The following is an 18,397-nucleotide window of genomic DNA, read 5'->3' on the forward strand; positions in this document are numbered from 1 at the left end:
AATATTTGAAGAGACACGCAATGCTAAATCTCCATCTTCATCGCTTCTCACTTCACCTTTACTTTACCTATGCAGTCTAACACCACACATCTACAATACACCTTTGATTTGCACCTTTTATTATCACACCTTCAATTTACACACCTTTCCGTTACACCTTCATGAAACACCTTACTATTACATCGACCTTTCCTTCACACCTTTGCGTTCCTTATTTCCCTCCGTGGTTTTTTTTCATCTCTTCTTTGTTATCTCAAGTTATTTTCTCATTTTTCCTCCATTTTTTTTTCATTTATTCGTATTTGACTTTCCTTTGGTTGTCTTGTTCTCACCGTTTTGTCTCCTCGCATTTTCTCTTGACCTCGTGCAATATTTTCCCTCTTTTTTTCCTTTCTTCTCCATGTATTTTTTCTTGCCATTCACATGCGTATTTAATATCTCAAGGTTCACTCACCTGGTTTCCCTTGTTCTCACCTTTCCTCCGCTAATTAACAGGAGTGACGCAGGTAAAGAAACGACGCAAAAACGGAGTGCTTCTTTGTGATGAAATTTCATATCGCTTGAGTTGCGGAGAGAGAGAGAGAGAGAGAGAGAGAGAGAGAGAGAGAGAGAGAGAGAGAATAGAGCAGAGGTGAAGGTCATTGGGGACAAGCAAAATTCACGGACACACACACACACACACACACACACACACACACACACACACACACACACACACACACACACACACACACACACACACACACACACACACACACACACACACACACACACACACACACAAACACACACACACACATGCACACCCACATGCACGCGAGGCTCAGGAATGCATTATTGTGCGAGGCGGAGGTGGTGGTGGCCTTGAGCTGCCTGGCGTGGGCGGGGGACTGGTGAGCCAGGTGGAGGGAAGGGATACCAGGACTGGAGGGATTAAGATGTTCAGTTCTTAAAGGTAAACAAAGGTAGACATGTAGAGGAATAGAGAGGGTGGTAGGTAGCGAAGTATACGAAGGAATAGAGAGTTTGATTGATTGATTAACTGATTGACAGGTAGATAGGTATGTAGATAGATAGATAGATAGATAGATAGATAAATATACTGATAGAGATAGATTGATAGAAAGATGAAAGATAGATAGATAGATAAATAGGTAAATAGATAGACTGATAGAGAGAGACTAATAGAAAGATGAAAGATAGATAGAACGATTGGTTGATAGATAAACAGATAGATAGAGAGATGGGTAGAGAGATAGACTGACATGTGGACCTAAGATAGATAGTTACACAGATAGATAGATAGATAGATGGATGATTATTAGCCACCTACGATATTCAATTAATGTGCTGGTGTTACGAGTGTGGTAAAAACAATTGCGTCATGTGAGCAGAGTTCCCGCGCGCCCTTCAGAGGATTCGCAAAACCTATCGCATGTAAATGAACGAAGCAAGAAGACGCAATGTTCTCTGTTATTGATTTTAACAGAGCTTTCTCTTCCTCCGAGGCGCAGGAAAGACATAGAAAGAGAAAAAAAGTGTTTGGAGGAATGCTACGCTCTCTCTCTCTCTCTCTCTCTCTCTCTCTCTCTTGTCGTTGCCGCCTCGAGTGTCAGTCAACGATTCACTGATAAGACGACAGAAGGCGTTGTTGTTGTTGTTGTTGTTGTTGTTTTCCTAAGATGTAGACGTACTTTTAGTTTTAGTTTGACGGGTGGTTTCATTTTTTTTTTTTTCATGTCTGTCTGAAACACTTAAAATAATAGGCCTACTTTTTTTGCGGGGGGGGGGGGGAATGCTTAGTGTTTGTTTCTGTGTGTGTGTGTGTGTGTGTGTGTGTGTGTGTGTGTGTGTGTGTGTGTGTCATGATGATGTTTAGAGTGTGTGGAGCAATCTTTTTCCTGTTGCACGTACCCTCTCGCCTTTCTCTCTCTCTCTCTCTCTCTCTCTCTCTCTCTCTGCTTTATTTTTTTCCCACTGTTTTGTGATCCTATTGATATTTTTATCGGACCTATGCATCTTAATGGAAAAAACCACCCATGGAAATCCGTTTAATCATTTCTATGGCCTGAGGAAACAGTTATAATGGAAGCCCGGTACGATTGATTGATTGATTGATAGTTTATTGTAGTTGCAGGTAAACAACAAGGGAGAATGGAGGAACATGCCATCCCAACCCCCAGGCAGGGCAGAATGTGATTATACGACTGTTTTATTATCCTCCTCCTCCTCCTCCTCCATGAAATTCAAATCTGGCAAGCAAGTAGGAAGGAAGGAAGGAAGATGAGGTGAAAGGGAGAGGGGTTAGAGGGAGAACAGCAGGAGGAAGAGGAGGAGGAGGAGGAGGAGGAGGAGGAGATGTGTGTTACTCATGGAGAGGGAGAACAGCAGGAGGAAGAGGAGGAGGAGGAGGAGGAGGAAGAGGAGGAGATGTGTGTTACCCATGGAGAGGGAGAACAGCAGGAGGAAGAGGAGAAGATGTGTGTTACCCATGGAGAGGGAGAACAGCAGGAGGAAGAGGAAGAGGAGGTGGAGGAGGAGATGTGTGTTACCTTAGCAACCTATGACGTTTTTTTTTTTATATATATACAATACACATGTAGGTATAGTATATGAACCTGAATCTATCAACACTACCTCATGTTAAACCCTCTGCAGGTGCTGCTTACAACTATGGCGAAGGTGAGAGCTCCAGCGACAGCGAGGAGGAGGCGGCCAAGCGTCTCTCGTCCTCCAAGAGCTTTCCTTCGGGCCTCCGCGACAATCACCACCCCCACGCCGCCCACAACTCGGCCTACCACGCCTACAACCACTACGGCCACCACAACTACCACCAGTTCGGGCCAGCGAGGTCGCCTTCCCAGTACTCGGCGCCGGAGAATGGGGTCACTTCTACGGGTGAGTCTGGGGAATGGGGAAAATGGGGAATATATAGGGGACTGTTGAGATGGGGAAATGGGAGAATGGGAAGTGAGGAAATGGGGGAACGGGGAAAATATAGGAGATTGTAGATATGGGGAAATGGGAGAATGGGAGGTGAGGAAATGGGGAAATGGGGAAAATATAGGGTATTGTAGATAAGAAATTGGGGAAGGGAAAAAAGTGAAGACAATGGGAAATGGGAAATGGGGGATGGGGAAGATGGCAAATGGGGAAATGGGTAATGAAGATGTGGGGAAATAGGCAAATGGGGTCATGTCATCAGATGAGTCTTGAGGTTGGTGAGAAAATGGGAAGTGTGGGAAATGGGGAAACGAGGAAAAAGAGAATGGGGAAATGGGGAGAATGGGAAAAGTGAAACTGGGGGAAAATGGTATATGGAGAGTAAGGAAAATAAGAAATGGGAAATGGGGAAATAGGAAATAGGTGTGTAGATTGGAAAATGGGAAATAGAAAATGGGAATATGGGGAAAATAAGAAATGGGTAAGGGGGAAAATGGAGAAAATGGGAAATATGGGGAATGGGTAAAATGGGAAAATAGGAAATGGGAAGTGGGGGAAATTGAGAAAATGGGGATGTAGGAAAATCATAAATAGTAAAGTGGGGAGAATAGTAATTGGGAAATGGGGAATGGGAATGTGGGTAAAATAGTAAAATGGGGATATGGAGAAAATTAGAAAATGGAAAAAATAGGAAATAGGAAAGTGGGGAAAATAGGAAGTGGAAAATGGGAAGAATAGGAATTTGGAGATGAGGAAATGTGGAAGATGGAAGAAATGGGAAATGGGAAAGTGAGGAAAATAGGGAAATGGGGAAAATTGGGAAAATAGGAAATGGGAAGTAGGGAAATAGTAAAATGGGAAAATGGGGAAAATAGGAAATGGGAAGTAGGGAAATAGCAAAATGGGAAAATGAGGAAAATGGGGGATAATAGGAAATGGGAAGTAGGGAAATAGCAAAATGGGAAAATGGGGAAAATAGAAAATTGGGAAATGGGAAATGGAGGAAGTAGGAAATGGGTAAATGAGATGAGTCTTGGGGCAAGTGATGGAGGTCTCTTTGTTGCTCTGTGTTTGATATATCAGTGATTATATAATTATTCCATTGTATTTCCTTGTCTTGCATGCAGTTAGTACAATAGGCATGTCACTGTAGCAGCCTCATAGTAACTGTTGTGGCTGTAGTGGTGGTAATTGTAGTAGTTATGTATTTCCTAGCCGGGCATGCTATTGGTGGTGGGCATGTCATTGTACAGCATAGTTCATAGTAACAGCTGTATTGTTAAACTATAATGGAAACAGTTGCGATACATATTTATAAAGTCTGAAAAATAAGCTAGGTACATAGTTACGGACAAATATTAGATTAACCCAGTAGCAGCGACGGGCCAAATTTGTGACTTCACCGTGTATCAGCGACGGGCCAAATTTTTGTCATGATAAAGACCCCCCAAAATAGATGATGCATAAACTGATCACAAATGCATTGATATATATTATGAAATGGTTTGTGTGAGTGATGATTTTTTCTCATTTTTCTCGCTTAGAGGGGCCTTTAAGAAACACGATCGCCGCAGCTACCAGGTTAAAACTACAATTCCTAGCCACATAAAGTTCCTCACAGACTTAAGAATATGATGTTTGGACTGTGAAACTAAAACATAAAATAATGGCTTGAGGCAATGATACTAATGAGCAGCAATTATGAGGGATGGTGCTGTTGGTTTTCTCTTGCTTTATGTAGCATGATGAGGCTGGGGTAATATTCATTTAACTTCTTAAGAGTTATGAAAGGTGGAGACTCATGCTGTTTAACTTTACTTTCACTAGAATATTTAGTGATTCAGTCATGTGGTGCTTTAAGAACGAGTTTGTGTCCCCTGTGGCGTGTAGCAGTGTCTGGGCTGGAAGGGGAACACAGCACCACTCCTGGCAGCCTCTCAGCCGGGCCCATCCCCTTTAACATGACAATGCTCTTCAATGAATTTAATTCTCGGGTGGCGCTTGGACTAATAGAGTGATAGATGGGAGTGCGGATTGCTCACACTTCCCAGCCTCTGCCAGCACAGAACCAGGATCCTCAACCACTTTGTTCACACTAGAAAATCACCAAAACACACTGCAAAGAATCACTGTAGTATATTGCACCTCCTGAAAAATCTAGCTGCTGCACACTTAGTGGTTTTAACTAGAACCTGAGAGCCACCCTCCAGGATTGAGTGGTGAACAGCTTTTGATGAACAAGAGACACAGACATACATATACAAAGTTGATGATGAGTGAACCATTGAAGAAATAAAGTCTCACTGTACAATGATCTACTCATGAATGAAGTATTGTTTAGGTTAGAAGAGATTATGCAACATGTAGTAACTGTAGTAGTGGTGGTAACAGTAAAAGTAGTAGTAGTAGTAGTAGTAGTTGTAGTAGAGATTATGTAGCAGTAATGCCCACGGTAAGGGTGCTTGTAGTAGAATCATTGTAGTGTGTATCAGTAGCAGCAGCAGCCTCATGGCCACTTGTAGCAGCACCAGACACACAGGCACCTCACTCACCCCACAGGTCGCGGCGACACCACCTTCTCGGGTTGTGATGCTAATGCCGACCTCATCTCCCTCGCTGAGAAAGGCCGTGCAGGCGTCTCAGGCGAGGAGGAGCCTGTGGGGGTGGGCGTCACCTCCTCATCCGCCTCCTCCTCGGGCTCCACCACTAGCGGCGACGATGACCTTCTGACCCACCGGGCGCTACGACACAGGGACCCCCGGGCGTATAGGCAGATGTCCCCCGGCCGCTCTCCCTATGACGGAACTTACCACCAGGTGAGGGGGCGAGGGAGGGGGTGAGGGAGAGGAAAAGGAGAGGGTGAGGGAGAGGAAGAGGGTGAGGAAAAGAGCTGGGTGAGAGAGAGGAAGAGGGAGAGGGTGGGAGAAAGGAAAAAGAAGAAGGTAAAAGAGAGGAAGAGGGAAAGGAAAAGATAGAAAAAGAGGAAAAGGGAAAGGAAAAGATAGAAAAAGAGGAAAAGTGTTTTGCCTATGTGGTTCTTTAATTCATTGATCAGAAACAATAAAACACCTCCATCACTTACCATTCACACCTGTCATAAATTTAATCACTGAGGTGGACTAGACAGACTGAACCTTCGAACTGAGGTACATATCACAACTAAATCTTGTTAAAATGGGGTTTGATTTGTTATTTTAGCAATGTTATCTACTTTTCAATATCACTTAAATTTCCCAGTGTCTCCTTTCCTGGTACATACATGGCCATACATATTATATTATTTTTAACTTCACTTCAATTTCCCAGATTCTCTTTTCCTGATACAAATACTACATAGCGGGCTTTTTTTATTGTTTCCTTTTTTTGTGTGCCCTTGTGCTGTCTCCTTTGCTGTAAAAAAAATAATAATAATAAATAAATAAAAATAAATAAAAATAAAACTGGGAATATGAATTAGCAGACATACCCTAACACCTCTGACTCATGTGCTGTAGTTCATGTACATTTTCTAACACCTGCATCGTTGTACCAGGAGTGCCGTGAGGATGGGACGGTGGGCGAGGCGCTGCTGGTAAGGTGCGGCACCATTGAGGCGGGCTTTGCTTACGACCTGCCCACCAGGACACTCACGGTGCACATCCTCCAGGCCAAGGAAGTCCCCAGCAAGGAACGAGGCGGGGCAGCGAACACACAGGTGAGCACACAGGTGAGATATGCAGGTTAAAACACATGAGTCACTTGTATGCTTGTATGATTCTCCTCTCAACTGCCATCCTTCTCACACCCCCCTCCTTGCCATCCTTCTGCTTGTATAACTTGTATGACTTGTATGATTCTCCATTCTTCTACTTGTATGCCTCTCCTCTCAACTGCCATCCTTCTCACACCTCCCTCCTTGCCATCCTTCTGCTTGTATAACTTGTATGACTTGTATGACTCTCCATTCTTCTACTTGTATGCCTCTCCTCTCAACTGCCATCCTTCTCACACCTCTCTTCTTGCCATCCTTCTACTTGTATGACTTGTATGACTCTCCATTCTTCTACTTGTATGACTCTCCTCTCAACTGCCATCCTTCTCACACCTCTCTCCTTGCCAGGTTCGGGTCCTCCTCCTCCCGGCCAGGAAGCAGAAACACAAGACCCGCATCAGGCCGGGAGAAAACCCACAGTTCAACGAGGCTTTTGTGTTCACCAAGGTTAATCCAGGTTGGTGATGTCTCTTTGTTGCAGTTTCATCGTTCCTGAACTCTTCCTCACCCTTTTTCTCACACCCACAAAAGTGACATATGCACATATAAACCTTGATAACTCTCCTTTTATTGGTTGTGGTTGTTTACTTGTATGTATGTCGAAGTGAGGAAGGTGTATGTTAATAGAAAAGCAAAATTATTCATTACTTGCCCTTTTCTCATATCCATCGGAGAGTCCTACACCACAGACCCTGATATAGTTTCCCATCTTCCATTGGTCTTTAGTTTTGATATGCATGTAAAGAAGGAAAGCATAGGATAGTGGAGAGGTAAAATGTCCTCTTACTCTCCCTCTCCTCGCCCCCACAGAGGAGGTGCAGCAGCTTGGGGTTCGACTGCGACTGTACGGCTGTGAGCGCATGAGGCGGGAGAAGATGCTCGGAGAAGTGATCGTTCCCTTTGCCTCCATCAACCTCACTCTTGGGAATACTTTTTGGCTCACCCTGGAACCTCGTGCTAACTTGGCTGTGAGTCCTTGAATATCTGTGTGTTTGTGTGTGTGTGGGGGGGGGGTATTTACCTAGCTGTATTTGTATTTACTGAAATTGATTGGTAAAACTAATTTCCTAATCATAACTTAAAAGAACTCTCCAACTACTTATTCATGTTTTAAGCTACTCTTTGGGCCATGAAAAGAAAGGATACAATACTGTGAAATAAAAATGTGCCAGAAACTGTAAAGGCAAACGATATGTAACAGACAATGGAAATCAAGTATAGGTTAGTGCAAGCAAATGAATAAAATGAGGAGCAGCGGTAACCCTGTGCCCTTCCCTCCAGCGTTCGGAGAGCCGTACGGAGGTGTGCAGCCTGACTCGGAGCGACTCCACCGGCTCCACCCACTCAGTGCACAGCGGGGTGCCAGAGCTGCTCCTCGGCCTCACCTACAACGGCACCACGGGCAGGCTGGCGGTGGAGGTCATCAAGGGGTCACACTTCAGGTAAGGATGATGATGATGATGATGATGATGATGATGCACTGCAGGAGGCTTTGCATGTGTGGGTGGGAGTGTTGTTTATGTTGGTGTCAGGTTATGTTTTTTTTTTATTTTTTTTTTTTATGACTTGTTTTGAGTGACAATTACGCTTCCTTCACTGAAAGTCTAATATTTTTTTTAACATCAGGTTGCCCCACCTAAGAATATTATCATAAAAATACTTGTAAATTATGATAATCTGGATATCTTTGACAATCGGCAATATTAGAAGGAATTAAGGATTCTTAGTGAAGACAGCTGCTGTGAATGTATGGTAACAGTTACTGATGCACAGACACATGGAGGTAGAGAGGGAGATTGAGGTATAGTATTTTATTTATTTATTTTTTTTTTTTACATCAAAGGAAGCAGCTCAAGGGCAAAAAAAGAGCACACATACACACAAAAAAGCCCGCTACTCGCCGCTCCCACAAAAGTAATAAGTAAAGAGTAGCCAAAAGAGAGGTCAGTTTGGGGTGGCGAGGTGTCTTGATAGTTTGACAAGTCTTCACCAATGGCCTAGAAACATGATGATGGCTTGAGACACAACAGGTAAGGCAGTGTGAAGTACAGATGAGCTACTTAACCCGCAAACTGCTGTACGCCTTCTGGGCGGCTGAGCGGTAAGCTGCTGTAAGCCTTCTGGAAGCGGGCTTTTCAAACAGGCGCCAAAAAGTTTCATGACTTCAGATACTGCCAGAAAAACATTTTTGTGATAGAAAAATCTAAGAAATATGCAGGATACAACACATTTCGAGCTACAGATATGTGTATTGTAATATTTATGACACGTTTATGTAACTTAGATATCATTTATTGAAGGTCAATCTCTCGCTGATATAGCCGCACTAGGCGACGCACTCAGAATCTCAGTCCCGCAGCTTACGGGTTAAGAAGAAAGTTTGCATGATGGGGTGGGGTGTGTTATGAGAGGAATAAAGATGTGTTGAGTTGTAGTAATATATAGGGGTGATAGGGAGTGCAGAGTAGTAACATGGCTGAAATGTAACTTATTTAGGGGATGACAAAGCAGAAAGATGATTTTATGTAGTGTTTAAGTAGCGGGCTGTTTTTTCATTTTTGTTTTCTTTTTTTTGTGTGTTTGAACTGTCTCCTTTGCTGTTAAAAAAAAAAGACAGAGGGTGGCAGGAGAGACCATCAGTATGACAGGTTGATAGAAATGAGGAGTTTGTAGAGAAGTAGGAGGAGGATTGTTGGAGATGCAAAAAGGAAACTATTAACTGAGAGAAATAGAGACACTTCTGCAGCCAACCTCTGAGAGCTAGTCCACAATGGGAAGAGCTCGAAGGGGTTAGAGCCACAGATACATAGAAATAATCACTCTGGGGTTGGGGAAGTCCATTCATAAGACTTTCTCATAGTAATTCACTCAGAGACCCAGCAAGTCCTCTCAATAATGACTGACTGACGGGCCTGCCGCCACCATAAGCAGGTCCCTCACACCTGACGGGCTGTAGGTTAGGTAGGAGGAGGTGGTAATGGCTGTGCGGTCGTTTACAGGAACAGTGATGATTTCAGGAACTCAGCCAACACGCGGGCCCCCGATACCTATGTCAAGTTGGTCCTCATGTCATCGAGTGGTCAGGAGATCGCACACAGCAAGACCTCAGTCCGCCGTGGCCAGCCCAACCCACTCTTCAAGGAGACGTTCATGTTCCAGGTGAGTGCCCGTCTGTCCCCTCCCTCTCTCTCTTCCTCTCTCACTCTCTCCACCACTATTTATATGCATAGTGATGATGGTGGTGTTGGAGGTGGTGTCAGTGGTATGATGTACTGACTGACATTCCTTATTCCAGGTTGCACTGTTCCAGCTGCCTGATGTTACGCTGATGGCCTCAGTGTACACCAAGAGGAGCATGAAGAGGAAAGACATGATTGGCTGGTTCGCTCTTGGCCTGAACAGCTCTGGGGAGGAGGAGCTCGCCCACTGGAACCAAATGAGAGACTCGAGGGGAGAGCAAGTTTGTCGGTGGCACGTCCTCCTCGAGTCGTAGGTAGCTTGTGAAGTATTGTTACGTTTTCCGATGGTTTGGTATACGTACTTGTATTATTCGGCTGAGGGGGACATAAGGTTGTTTTTGATGCTACCTTTTGGCTGCCATTATTTGTGGTCTCTGTGGAGGAGAGATTGAAGGCTTCTTTGTGAGAGTTCGGCTTCACCGCCTTGAGTCTCTCCTTAAGTTGTGGTTGTGTGGCCTCCATGTGTTTGTAAGTGGTTCTTGTTGGCATCTTCAGGTCATTCTTTCTGAAGGCTTGCACTCAGTCACTTTTCCTTGCCATTCATCTGCACTGTTTCAGATTTCTCTTCTTGTGTTTCTTTGGCCTGAGTGTTGTGTCAGTGGTGTCTGGCATATTTTGTGAGGTTTGGGTTGTTGGTGAAGAGTCTGTGGTGCTGTGGACTCTGCTCTAGTGTTAATGTGTTTGGTGTGTTGTTGATGTCTGGCAGGCCACAGCAGAATTACTCGGCCATGGTGTGATGTGCAACACTCAAGTTCTTTATGAGACATTGCAAAAGTGTAGGAAGTTGCTGAGTCTTTTAGTACTTGACCTGAAAGAAGGTTTGGAATATATTGCAATTAGACAAAAATATATGTATTCAGCTGACCTTGAATTGTCTTTGGTGCAGAATGTGAAGTCTGAAGGCTTGTAAAGTACGAAGTTGGAGCTGGTCTCCTTTCCATTGTCGTCCTGTTACTGTACCTCTCAGTGTTGTGCTTCGCCTGCCATATGTAGCTGTAGGAGAGGGTTGGCCGGAGTGCTGCCGGCCCTTCCTTCCATGACAACGAGTGGGGATGAACCCGGACTGGGTGCTGTTTGGTTTCTGGTCTTGCTCATTGCCTTCCCATGCAGTGAGTTTTCTTTGTGCTGCTCTCAGAGTTGTCTTGGTCTTAAAAGGTGTACACTCTAATAAAAGAAAAAAGTATCCACTTCTGTGAGACTGATTTCACTAGGAATGTTACTGTACTGTTTCCTGTACTTCAGGATGCTAAAGATACAGCCTCAGAAAATATTCTTGATAAGTGCCGTATTGAAGAGTCAATGTCATCTTCTCAAGCCAGTCAGGCCCTGGGACTGAAGACTTGTTCCTTGTTGAGTGTACACAGTTGTACCTTTTGTGGTAAGAGTGTCTAATCCCATCACTTGGTCAAGGCAGCTTTGTTAACTCATGGGTTTGGCCACTATAACTGCCAAACCATTCCATGGCCCCGTTAGGTGCATATTTTCATGCATTGTCTGGACTCTGCCCATATATTCTCTGTGAATGCCATGGAAATGTATCCTTGTCCTAATGGCTTGGGGCTCTGTACACCTTAGTGATAGACCATTGTGCTTGCCTCTGCTGTATGATAGTAGTGTAGCAAGCACAGCAGCAGCAGCAGCATATTGTGTATAGTTTCCCAGTGTGGAATACTGACAATTAACTTTCTCAACTGCAGTTTGTCTCATACATAGTTACTGGTAACATTTGATGAGAATGTGTACACATGGTGGGATGTAATAGCTAGCTATATGGCAATATCTCCTTTTGCATCATTCAGAAAAAAAATTGGCACACAGCCCATGGAGAGCTGATTGAAGAGTCCTTGGAGAGCTGGTCAAAGGAAGGAAGCTTAAGATGTGGTCTGGAATCTTGCATTGCTCACTGACATCAGTGATGGTGACTTTGAACAGTTTTATTCTCCAGCATATTTTATTAAGACTGTTTTAGGCTTTCCTTCTTATATTGCTCTGTGCTCATTTGTGTTGGTAAACTGCAAGCAGTTGTTACATAAGACCATCAAGGGACAGTCAGTGTTCTGCTTTGCCTGTTAATAAGATGACAATCAGGTGTGTTGATGGAGCATTCTGATGTGTAAGATGTATCATGATGCAAACATCAAAATCATTATAAAAAGTTTTGTTTAAAAGTGTTACTGTGACATGCCACACTTCGAGATACACGGCAACACAGGCCTCGAGTGAAGAAAGAAACAAGTAGAGCTAAGATGCAGCTTATCCACCAAAGGTCTACTCAAGCCTCAGCCTCCCTGGTGTGTGGAGAGTCCTGTCAGCAGTACTGCATGGTAGTGGCCTTACACCTCCAGCTTGATATCAAGACTCCTGTGTGGTATACACATACTTGGCAGTCTGTGGTACTCCTGTAAGATTTATTCAGTCATTGTATAGCAAGATTTCTGCTTTCATATTTGAACCTGTCTTGAAGGCCAACATAAACAACAACTAGTCATCTTAGTGAGCTACAGTGTAGCATAGACACTGCTGGGGTGTGCTGGCTCGGTATATGAGCCCTTTTCTTGCTGCCCGCTCTACCCTCAAAATTCAGACCATCATAATATCCATAGTTTTGCTGATTCATTATCCTCTGTGGATAACACCCATTCTTTCAACTAGGCAATCTTGCAGTGTTGTTTTTGCATGCATTTAGGGCTTGGAAATGCCTGAGCAATTTTATCAATTGATTTTTACTTCCTTTTTAGGCTGTCATAAATTGAAACAGTGTAATATATCAACAGTTTGGTTCATCTAACATTGGTGATTTTCAAGTGAACTGCACATTGTCTCTTGTTGGGTGTGAGATCAATGGGGTGGTGAGGATTTGTAATGTTCTGTCTTGAAGGTTGTATTGGCTGTAGTACTTGTGTTCACAATGAATACCAGTATCTATTTAAAGTTCCAGCACCAAGGTCTCTTATGGCTTGGTTTTATTCTGTCAGTCACATGAGGAGAAGCAGTTCATAATAGTAGCAGTAGTTTCCAGTTTATTTTAACTTTAATTCAACAAAATATTTCAAAAAGGAGAACATCATCAAAGGCTTTATAAAGATGGATAAACTGTTGTAACTAGTAATTAAATGCACCAAAGAGGATAAGAAAAAATGGTTTTGTCAGTGTGTGCAGAGCTAGGGTTGGACAGGCTGTGTCGTAGGAGGTCAGTCAAAACAATCACTGGCAACATAATCATGTCGAGGACTGATGATATATTGTTGGCTTTAAATCATTGATATATTATAACATTTTATAGGTGTTTCCAAACTTTAACTGGGAAAAATATTTATCTTTAGACTAGAATGCCATGTTGTTGCTCGAATGTGGAGTTGCCAGACGTCTGTTATTCTTACTTGACCATCGGTTTGCCACGAAGAATTGTTTTTACAAGCTATTGTTACCTGTGGTTTATTTTCATAACTGAGCACTTGAAGTTTTTGTTTCATATATTGCTCTAACTAAAATTTTACCAACAGTCTGAGCATAACAGTTTTTTTCATAAAAGCATACAACTTGTTCTTTTAGTTAACTTACTGTTACACACAAGCATATTATACTCCTCTCAGTGTTTTGAAAGAATGGATCGTAACCTGCACACGAAACAATCCCTGCGTGTAGCAAGACAGAGCAATCATGTTGCTTCTCTGAGATAATCAAGTAAATGTATCGAGGTACAGATAGTGGTGGCAGAAAATCAGCTTGATGTAGTCTGGCATGGATGGAAAGTTCAGAAAATCACGTGATTTTGCTAGGCTAGGGTAGAGGTGAGCCTACCGCCCTCTCACCACGGGGGTGCCGAGGAACGCCCAGAGAGCAGGTGAGGCAGGGACGCAGGCAAGCACCGGGCCCGCCACACCCTCCTGGCTGCTCCATGTACTTGTGAGGAAATCTTTTGTGCTTGTTACTTTAAAAAGTGTACATTTCTAGTGTTGATTTATTTTTGTACTGACATTTCAATATAAGTCTGTACATATATCAACTTACCGTCATTTTGCAACACATTCCTCAAATATGTTGGAGTATCTAGCTAGAACAGACTTATGCTCTGTATGAGGCATATACATATACATATATAAATATAAATATACATCGTGTATGTACATATTGACCGCTGTTCACATTTCTCTCCCTTGCTCCCATCGCCAGTACGCTTAATTGATGCCCAGCACCAAGTTTGTTGCCATTACCTGTACCCTTGGTAACCCCATGCCGCCGAGGCTCACAAGGCCCCAGATGCTGTGTGGGGTGACGGGCCAAGAGGGACTAGTACTGAGAGCGGTTTGATTCACAACAATTCAACTTTACATTACTGACAAGTTTTCACTACCTTTATGCAAGGAATGTTCAGGCAACTATTTCTTTGTTTTAGGTTCTTACATGGATGCTAATTAAGAGTCGGCATTGTTCCGCTGCGTGCACCAGGATCCACCATTGCAAAGTGGAGCACCAGGGTGGCCAGATAATGGAATGACTTGGTGATGGGCCCGTGACAGTGATGCCATACTGTTTGAGCTGTTATTAAAAGCACATCTCGTGGGCCTTGTGCCTGTGTGCCCGTGTTTGTAATGTCTCTTGAATGGTTGGTACCTTAGAAACTAGATGTCGTGATATACTTGAGTAGCTTGATAGCAACATTCAATGCAACTACTGATAAATAAACTGGCGTATTTGTGTTGGGAGTGATCCAGTCTGTGATCTTCACGCTCATACTCTGGCATCTGGGCTTCACTAGTGCGATGGAGACTACTTGAGTGTAGGGAAGAAACTTTCATTTTGGTGTTGAAAAGTTGGATGTTAGGGTGAGGCTACGCACTCACTCTGTTTATGTGTAATTTGTTGTTTTATAGAAGAGTTTAAAAAAGTATTAATATCAATTCCATATATCTGTGTTTGTGCATGCTGCAGTATTTTATCTGTTTTCAGAATTTCTCAGTGAAGTGCAGTGGTTGTAAACTGACTGGTTTACAGACTGACACAGTCACCCTGAAATTTTATATTGTTACAGTTATTTTCTTGAGAGAGTTTATCAGCTGAGTTTTGATATCCAGTATCTTATAGTGGTTTGAGTCATTTAATTTCTACATATCAAAAACATTTTTTATTTTTACTTTGTTCCTCTTAAGTATGTAAAGCCTTGTGATCTTGGATGCTTTATGCTGGGTGGGTTCATTGTTTGCCTCACCACACCAATATCTGATTTCATTGACAGGATTTTTTTCTTTGAAGGATAAAAATTGTTGAATTTGTTTGTATATATGTTCCTTTTGAGAGCCAAGGGATTGGTTGGTCTGTGGTTATCTATTTTTGTAAGAGTACTACGTGGATCACCGAGTGCAGCAGAGAAAATTAAACTATTTTGAAGTTGTTACCTAAGTCATAGTTAGTATATAATTAGTTTGTTGGAAATTTGAATTGTATATCATTGTAGGCAGCAGCAGCAGCAGCAGCAGTGTTTTGAAAGTGGCTTGGATGACTTTCATTGGTTGGTTGTGGAACCTCACGGCCGGAAGCGATGGTGTTGGTGTTGGTGGAGTGTGTCAGTGTTGCTTGAGTAAGTGGCACTGAGGTGTGCCGGATGTTGGTTACCATGAAAAAATATTTGACTTGCCTCAAAGTAGGAGGAAAAGCTTAAAAATGTTATATATCATTACTTTCAAGTTTGGCCTGACTTCACTCGTATATCTTATTTGATGTTCTGTAAAATCTTAATGGAAACATTTTTCAATCAGTTTGCTGAATGAAAGTCATGCATCTCCTGAGAGTGAAGTGAATGAACACCTTATTGGTCAGGCCTTTGATTGATGTTGATTGTGACTATTGGGACAGAACTCTCAGAAACATATTTAAGAAGTTCTAATCAGCCAACCTCTTGCTTTCCCACGCCATGTGGCGACCCTGTTGTGATTACTATACTCTTGTCGGACATTTGTCGAAGGTTTCAGCGTTGGTCTCGGAAGAATCTGTCCTGGGGTTGTGTGTTGTCATTGTGGTTGGGTCAACTCCCAGGTTGTGATGGCACGTCAACAGACCGTGAGAAACACCTTGCACAAAACTTTATGGCTGACCTCTGCACCGTCAGGCTAGCAAATGAGAAAATTCTGTCTTGTCTTTACCACAAATCTTGGAGGAAGAACCAGATTGTAAAATGTAACTTATTAAAAAAAACAAATAACTTCCATATTAGCAGATTTCACATCATGTTTTTTTCAATCAAAATACTAGAAATTCAATAGGCTCTTATTGCTTTACATACTGAAATGTGAAGCTAGGTCTTCACATAGCATAATATCCTCCTGTCTGGGGTGTGAAGGCCGCAAGTGGTCGCTCAGGCCTGGTGTGTCATGACTGGAGATGGACTACTCTCCCATTTTCTCACTATTTCTGATGGTGCTTTGGTTAGCTGTTTGAATCCCTCCTTCACTGTGACTAGATGACCTGTATATGTGTATTGTCTGTGTTTGTGTTTGTCTGTTAGTAGATTGGAATGTCGGAAAACAGTGTTACCCACTTGCGGGTCTTGCTTTTAAGCGCCTTGAGGTTTCTCCTGTTTCAGGAGCATATTATATGCCTTTGGGCGCCTTGTGAATATTTCGGGTGCCAAATGTTTGCTTCAGGTACCTGGATCAAGCTTGAACAAGGACCACATTATCAGAGTAACATTCTCAACTTGTGACTTTGCAGTGCAGACTTTTTTTAATTTCTCAAAATCTACAGAACTATTCTACATACCAAAAATTATCCAAAACCTTTGCAATACCTGCAGGTTTTCCATTTCTTAAGTCCTTATGCAGGTTTATTGATTCATATGTCGGTGATATGGAAACGGTTTAGTAGCAGTGATCTGTAGTCCGTTGCTGTACTCTTTCATTACGTGGTGTAGTGCTCCCAGTGATAACCATGTGCAGTCTTCACCCCAGGGGTCCTGAGGAACAGGCTGAGGGGTGTACAGGGTGCATTTCAGTTCTCTCAGGTACTGCATGCTGGCAGACTTGAGAATAGTCAATAATGCTGTTCTCACATTTGGTCACATTTCTCTGCAGTTGCCATGTTAATTGGCCATGGATTGACTATTGTATAAACACTCTAACTGTATAATATGTCAACTTACATTTAGTTTTTCGTTTATATTTTCACAAGTGTTGCCTATTATTATCATACTGACTTCATGAATGCATTGATTTAGGTGTGATGACAAATATATAACATTAATGAGTGCTTATCTGTGTACATTAACAATATATGCAGATCTGTATTTGTATGTGTGACAGGAAGAATGAATGGTGTGTGTATGAGTGTCTGTGAAGGATAAGAGCATGTGTGAAAGCTCACCCGTGCATCTTTTTTGTGAATGAGGAAATACATGTATGTATGGGTAAGAGTGTGACTTGAGTGCATGTATAAAGACCTGAAAATGTTCCTACCTATTGGTTGTGGAAAATGAAGGTGACAGCCGTGTATCTAACCATATGCCCCTCAATGTACACAAACCACTCGCTTCATAATCGACTAAATCATGCAGTAATCAATTTTCAAATCAGTCATGATGCAAGGGTGACGATTGGTGTCAAATAGGATGAATTCACTTTTTTTCACAAAATTTGCTCTAAATTTATATTTTTGTATGAGGTTGATGTTTTGTTTTTTATCATCGTAACAATTGAACAATGTGCACCAAGCATAACACAGTGGGCTTGAGGGACCATCAGTCTGGATGGCTCTGTGCCACACTCAAAACTTGTGGACAAAATGACTGTAATGATAATTATGCCACTGACTGAATGTAGATAATTATTCCTGGCACTTAACATTGTTAGTTGACCTCCACAACAAGGTAGAGTAGTACTTGCACTTTTACTAAGGTTACTAATTGATTTTAAGCAAGATATAACTGGCTGTTCTTGAGTAGAGTTAGCTGAATGCACTGTAGTGAGAAAACTGGAGTAGCTACTTAACCTGGTCATTAGATCATGCTGACTCATGAGCCATAAATACAGAATTATCTGAATTACATACCTTTCCTTAGTGGCACACCTGTCATAATAAAGTTAGTGAAAGTGAGCACCTGCCCAATACTTGCAGGTGCAGTGCATATTGAATCCTGACATCTCTGAATCATCAGTTGTATACCTCTGGTGGTGGTAAAGCACCACCGGGAAATGTCATCCTCTTACTACTCAGTAAGAGAAGCTCACTAAGGACGCTGTCACACAACACTGTATTTCCAGCAACACAGCATTACAGCCAACACCTCTAAGAATTTCATTCTGATTTTCAAGTTTACCATGACCATGAACAACTTGTAGTCATCATTTGACGTCAGGTGAAAATACAGCTGTGTTGTCGGCAATGCACTTAGTATGTGACAGCCTTAAGATCAGTTCCTGATGCAGTGCTCAATATAATGACCCTGCAGTTCTCAGGACACTGATCTTGTGAG

At 42.5% G+C, this 18,397-nt stretch overlaps 1 protein-coding gene across 4 annotated transcripts in view; it reads left to right on the plus strand.

Moving 5' to 3' along the window:
• The window catches only part of LOC126983044 (synaptotagmin-14-like), a 63,250-nt gene extending 46,075 nt beyond the window's left edge, over positions 1 to 17,175 (plus strand). The window contains exons 3-10 of one of the 4 annotated variants that reach the window (XM_050835484.1): positions 2,659 to 2,898; positions 5,503 to 5,759; positions 6,476 to 6,649; positions 7,043 to 7,151; positions 7,505 to 7,662; positions 7,976 to 8,136; positions 9,694 to 9,853; positions 9,990 to 17,175. In XM_050835484.1, the coding sequence (XP_050691441.1) occupies positions 2,659 to 2,898; positions 5,503 to 5,759; positions 6,476 to 6,649; positions 7,043 to 7,151; positions 7,505 to 7,662; positions 7,976 to 8,136; positions 9,694 to 9,853; positions 9,990 to 10,187 (1,457 nt within the window). In that variant the 3' untranslated portion in view covers positions 10,188 to 17,175. The remainder of the gene's footprint in view (positions 1 to 2,658; positions 2,899 to 5,502; positions 5,760 to 6,475; positions 6,650 to 7,042; positions 7,152 to 7,504; positions 7,663 to 7,975; positions 8,137 to 9,693; positions 9,854 to 9,989) is intronic. The other 3 variants (XM_050835486.1, XM_050835485.1, XM_050835488.1) reach the window with 3 other exon arrangements.
• The last annotated feature ends 1,222 nt before the right edge of the window (positions 17,176 to 18,397 follow it).

This window comes from Eriocheir sinensis, chromosome 52 (genome assembly GCF_024679095.1).
Source record: "Eriocheir sinensis breed Jianghai 21 chromosome 52, ASM2467909v1, whole genome shotgun sequence".
Taxonomy (NCBI): Eukaryota; Metazoa; Arthropoda; class Malacostraca; order Decapoda; family Varunidae; genus Eriocheir; species Eriocheir sinensis.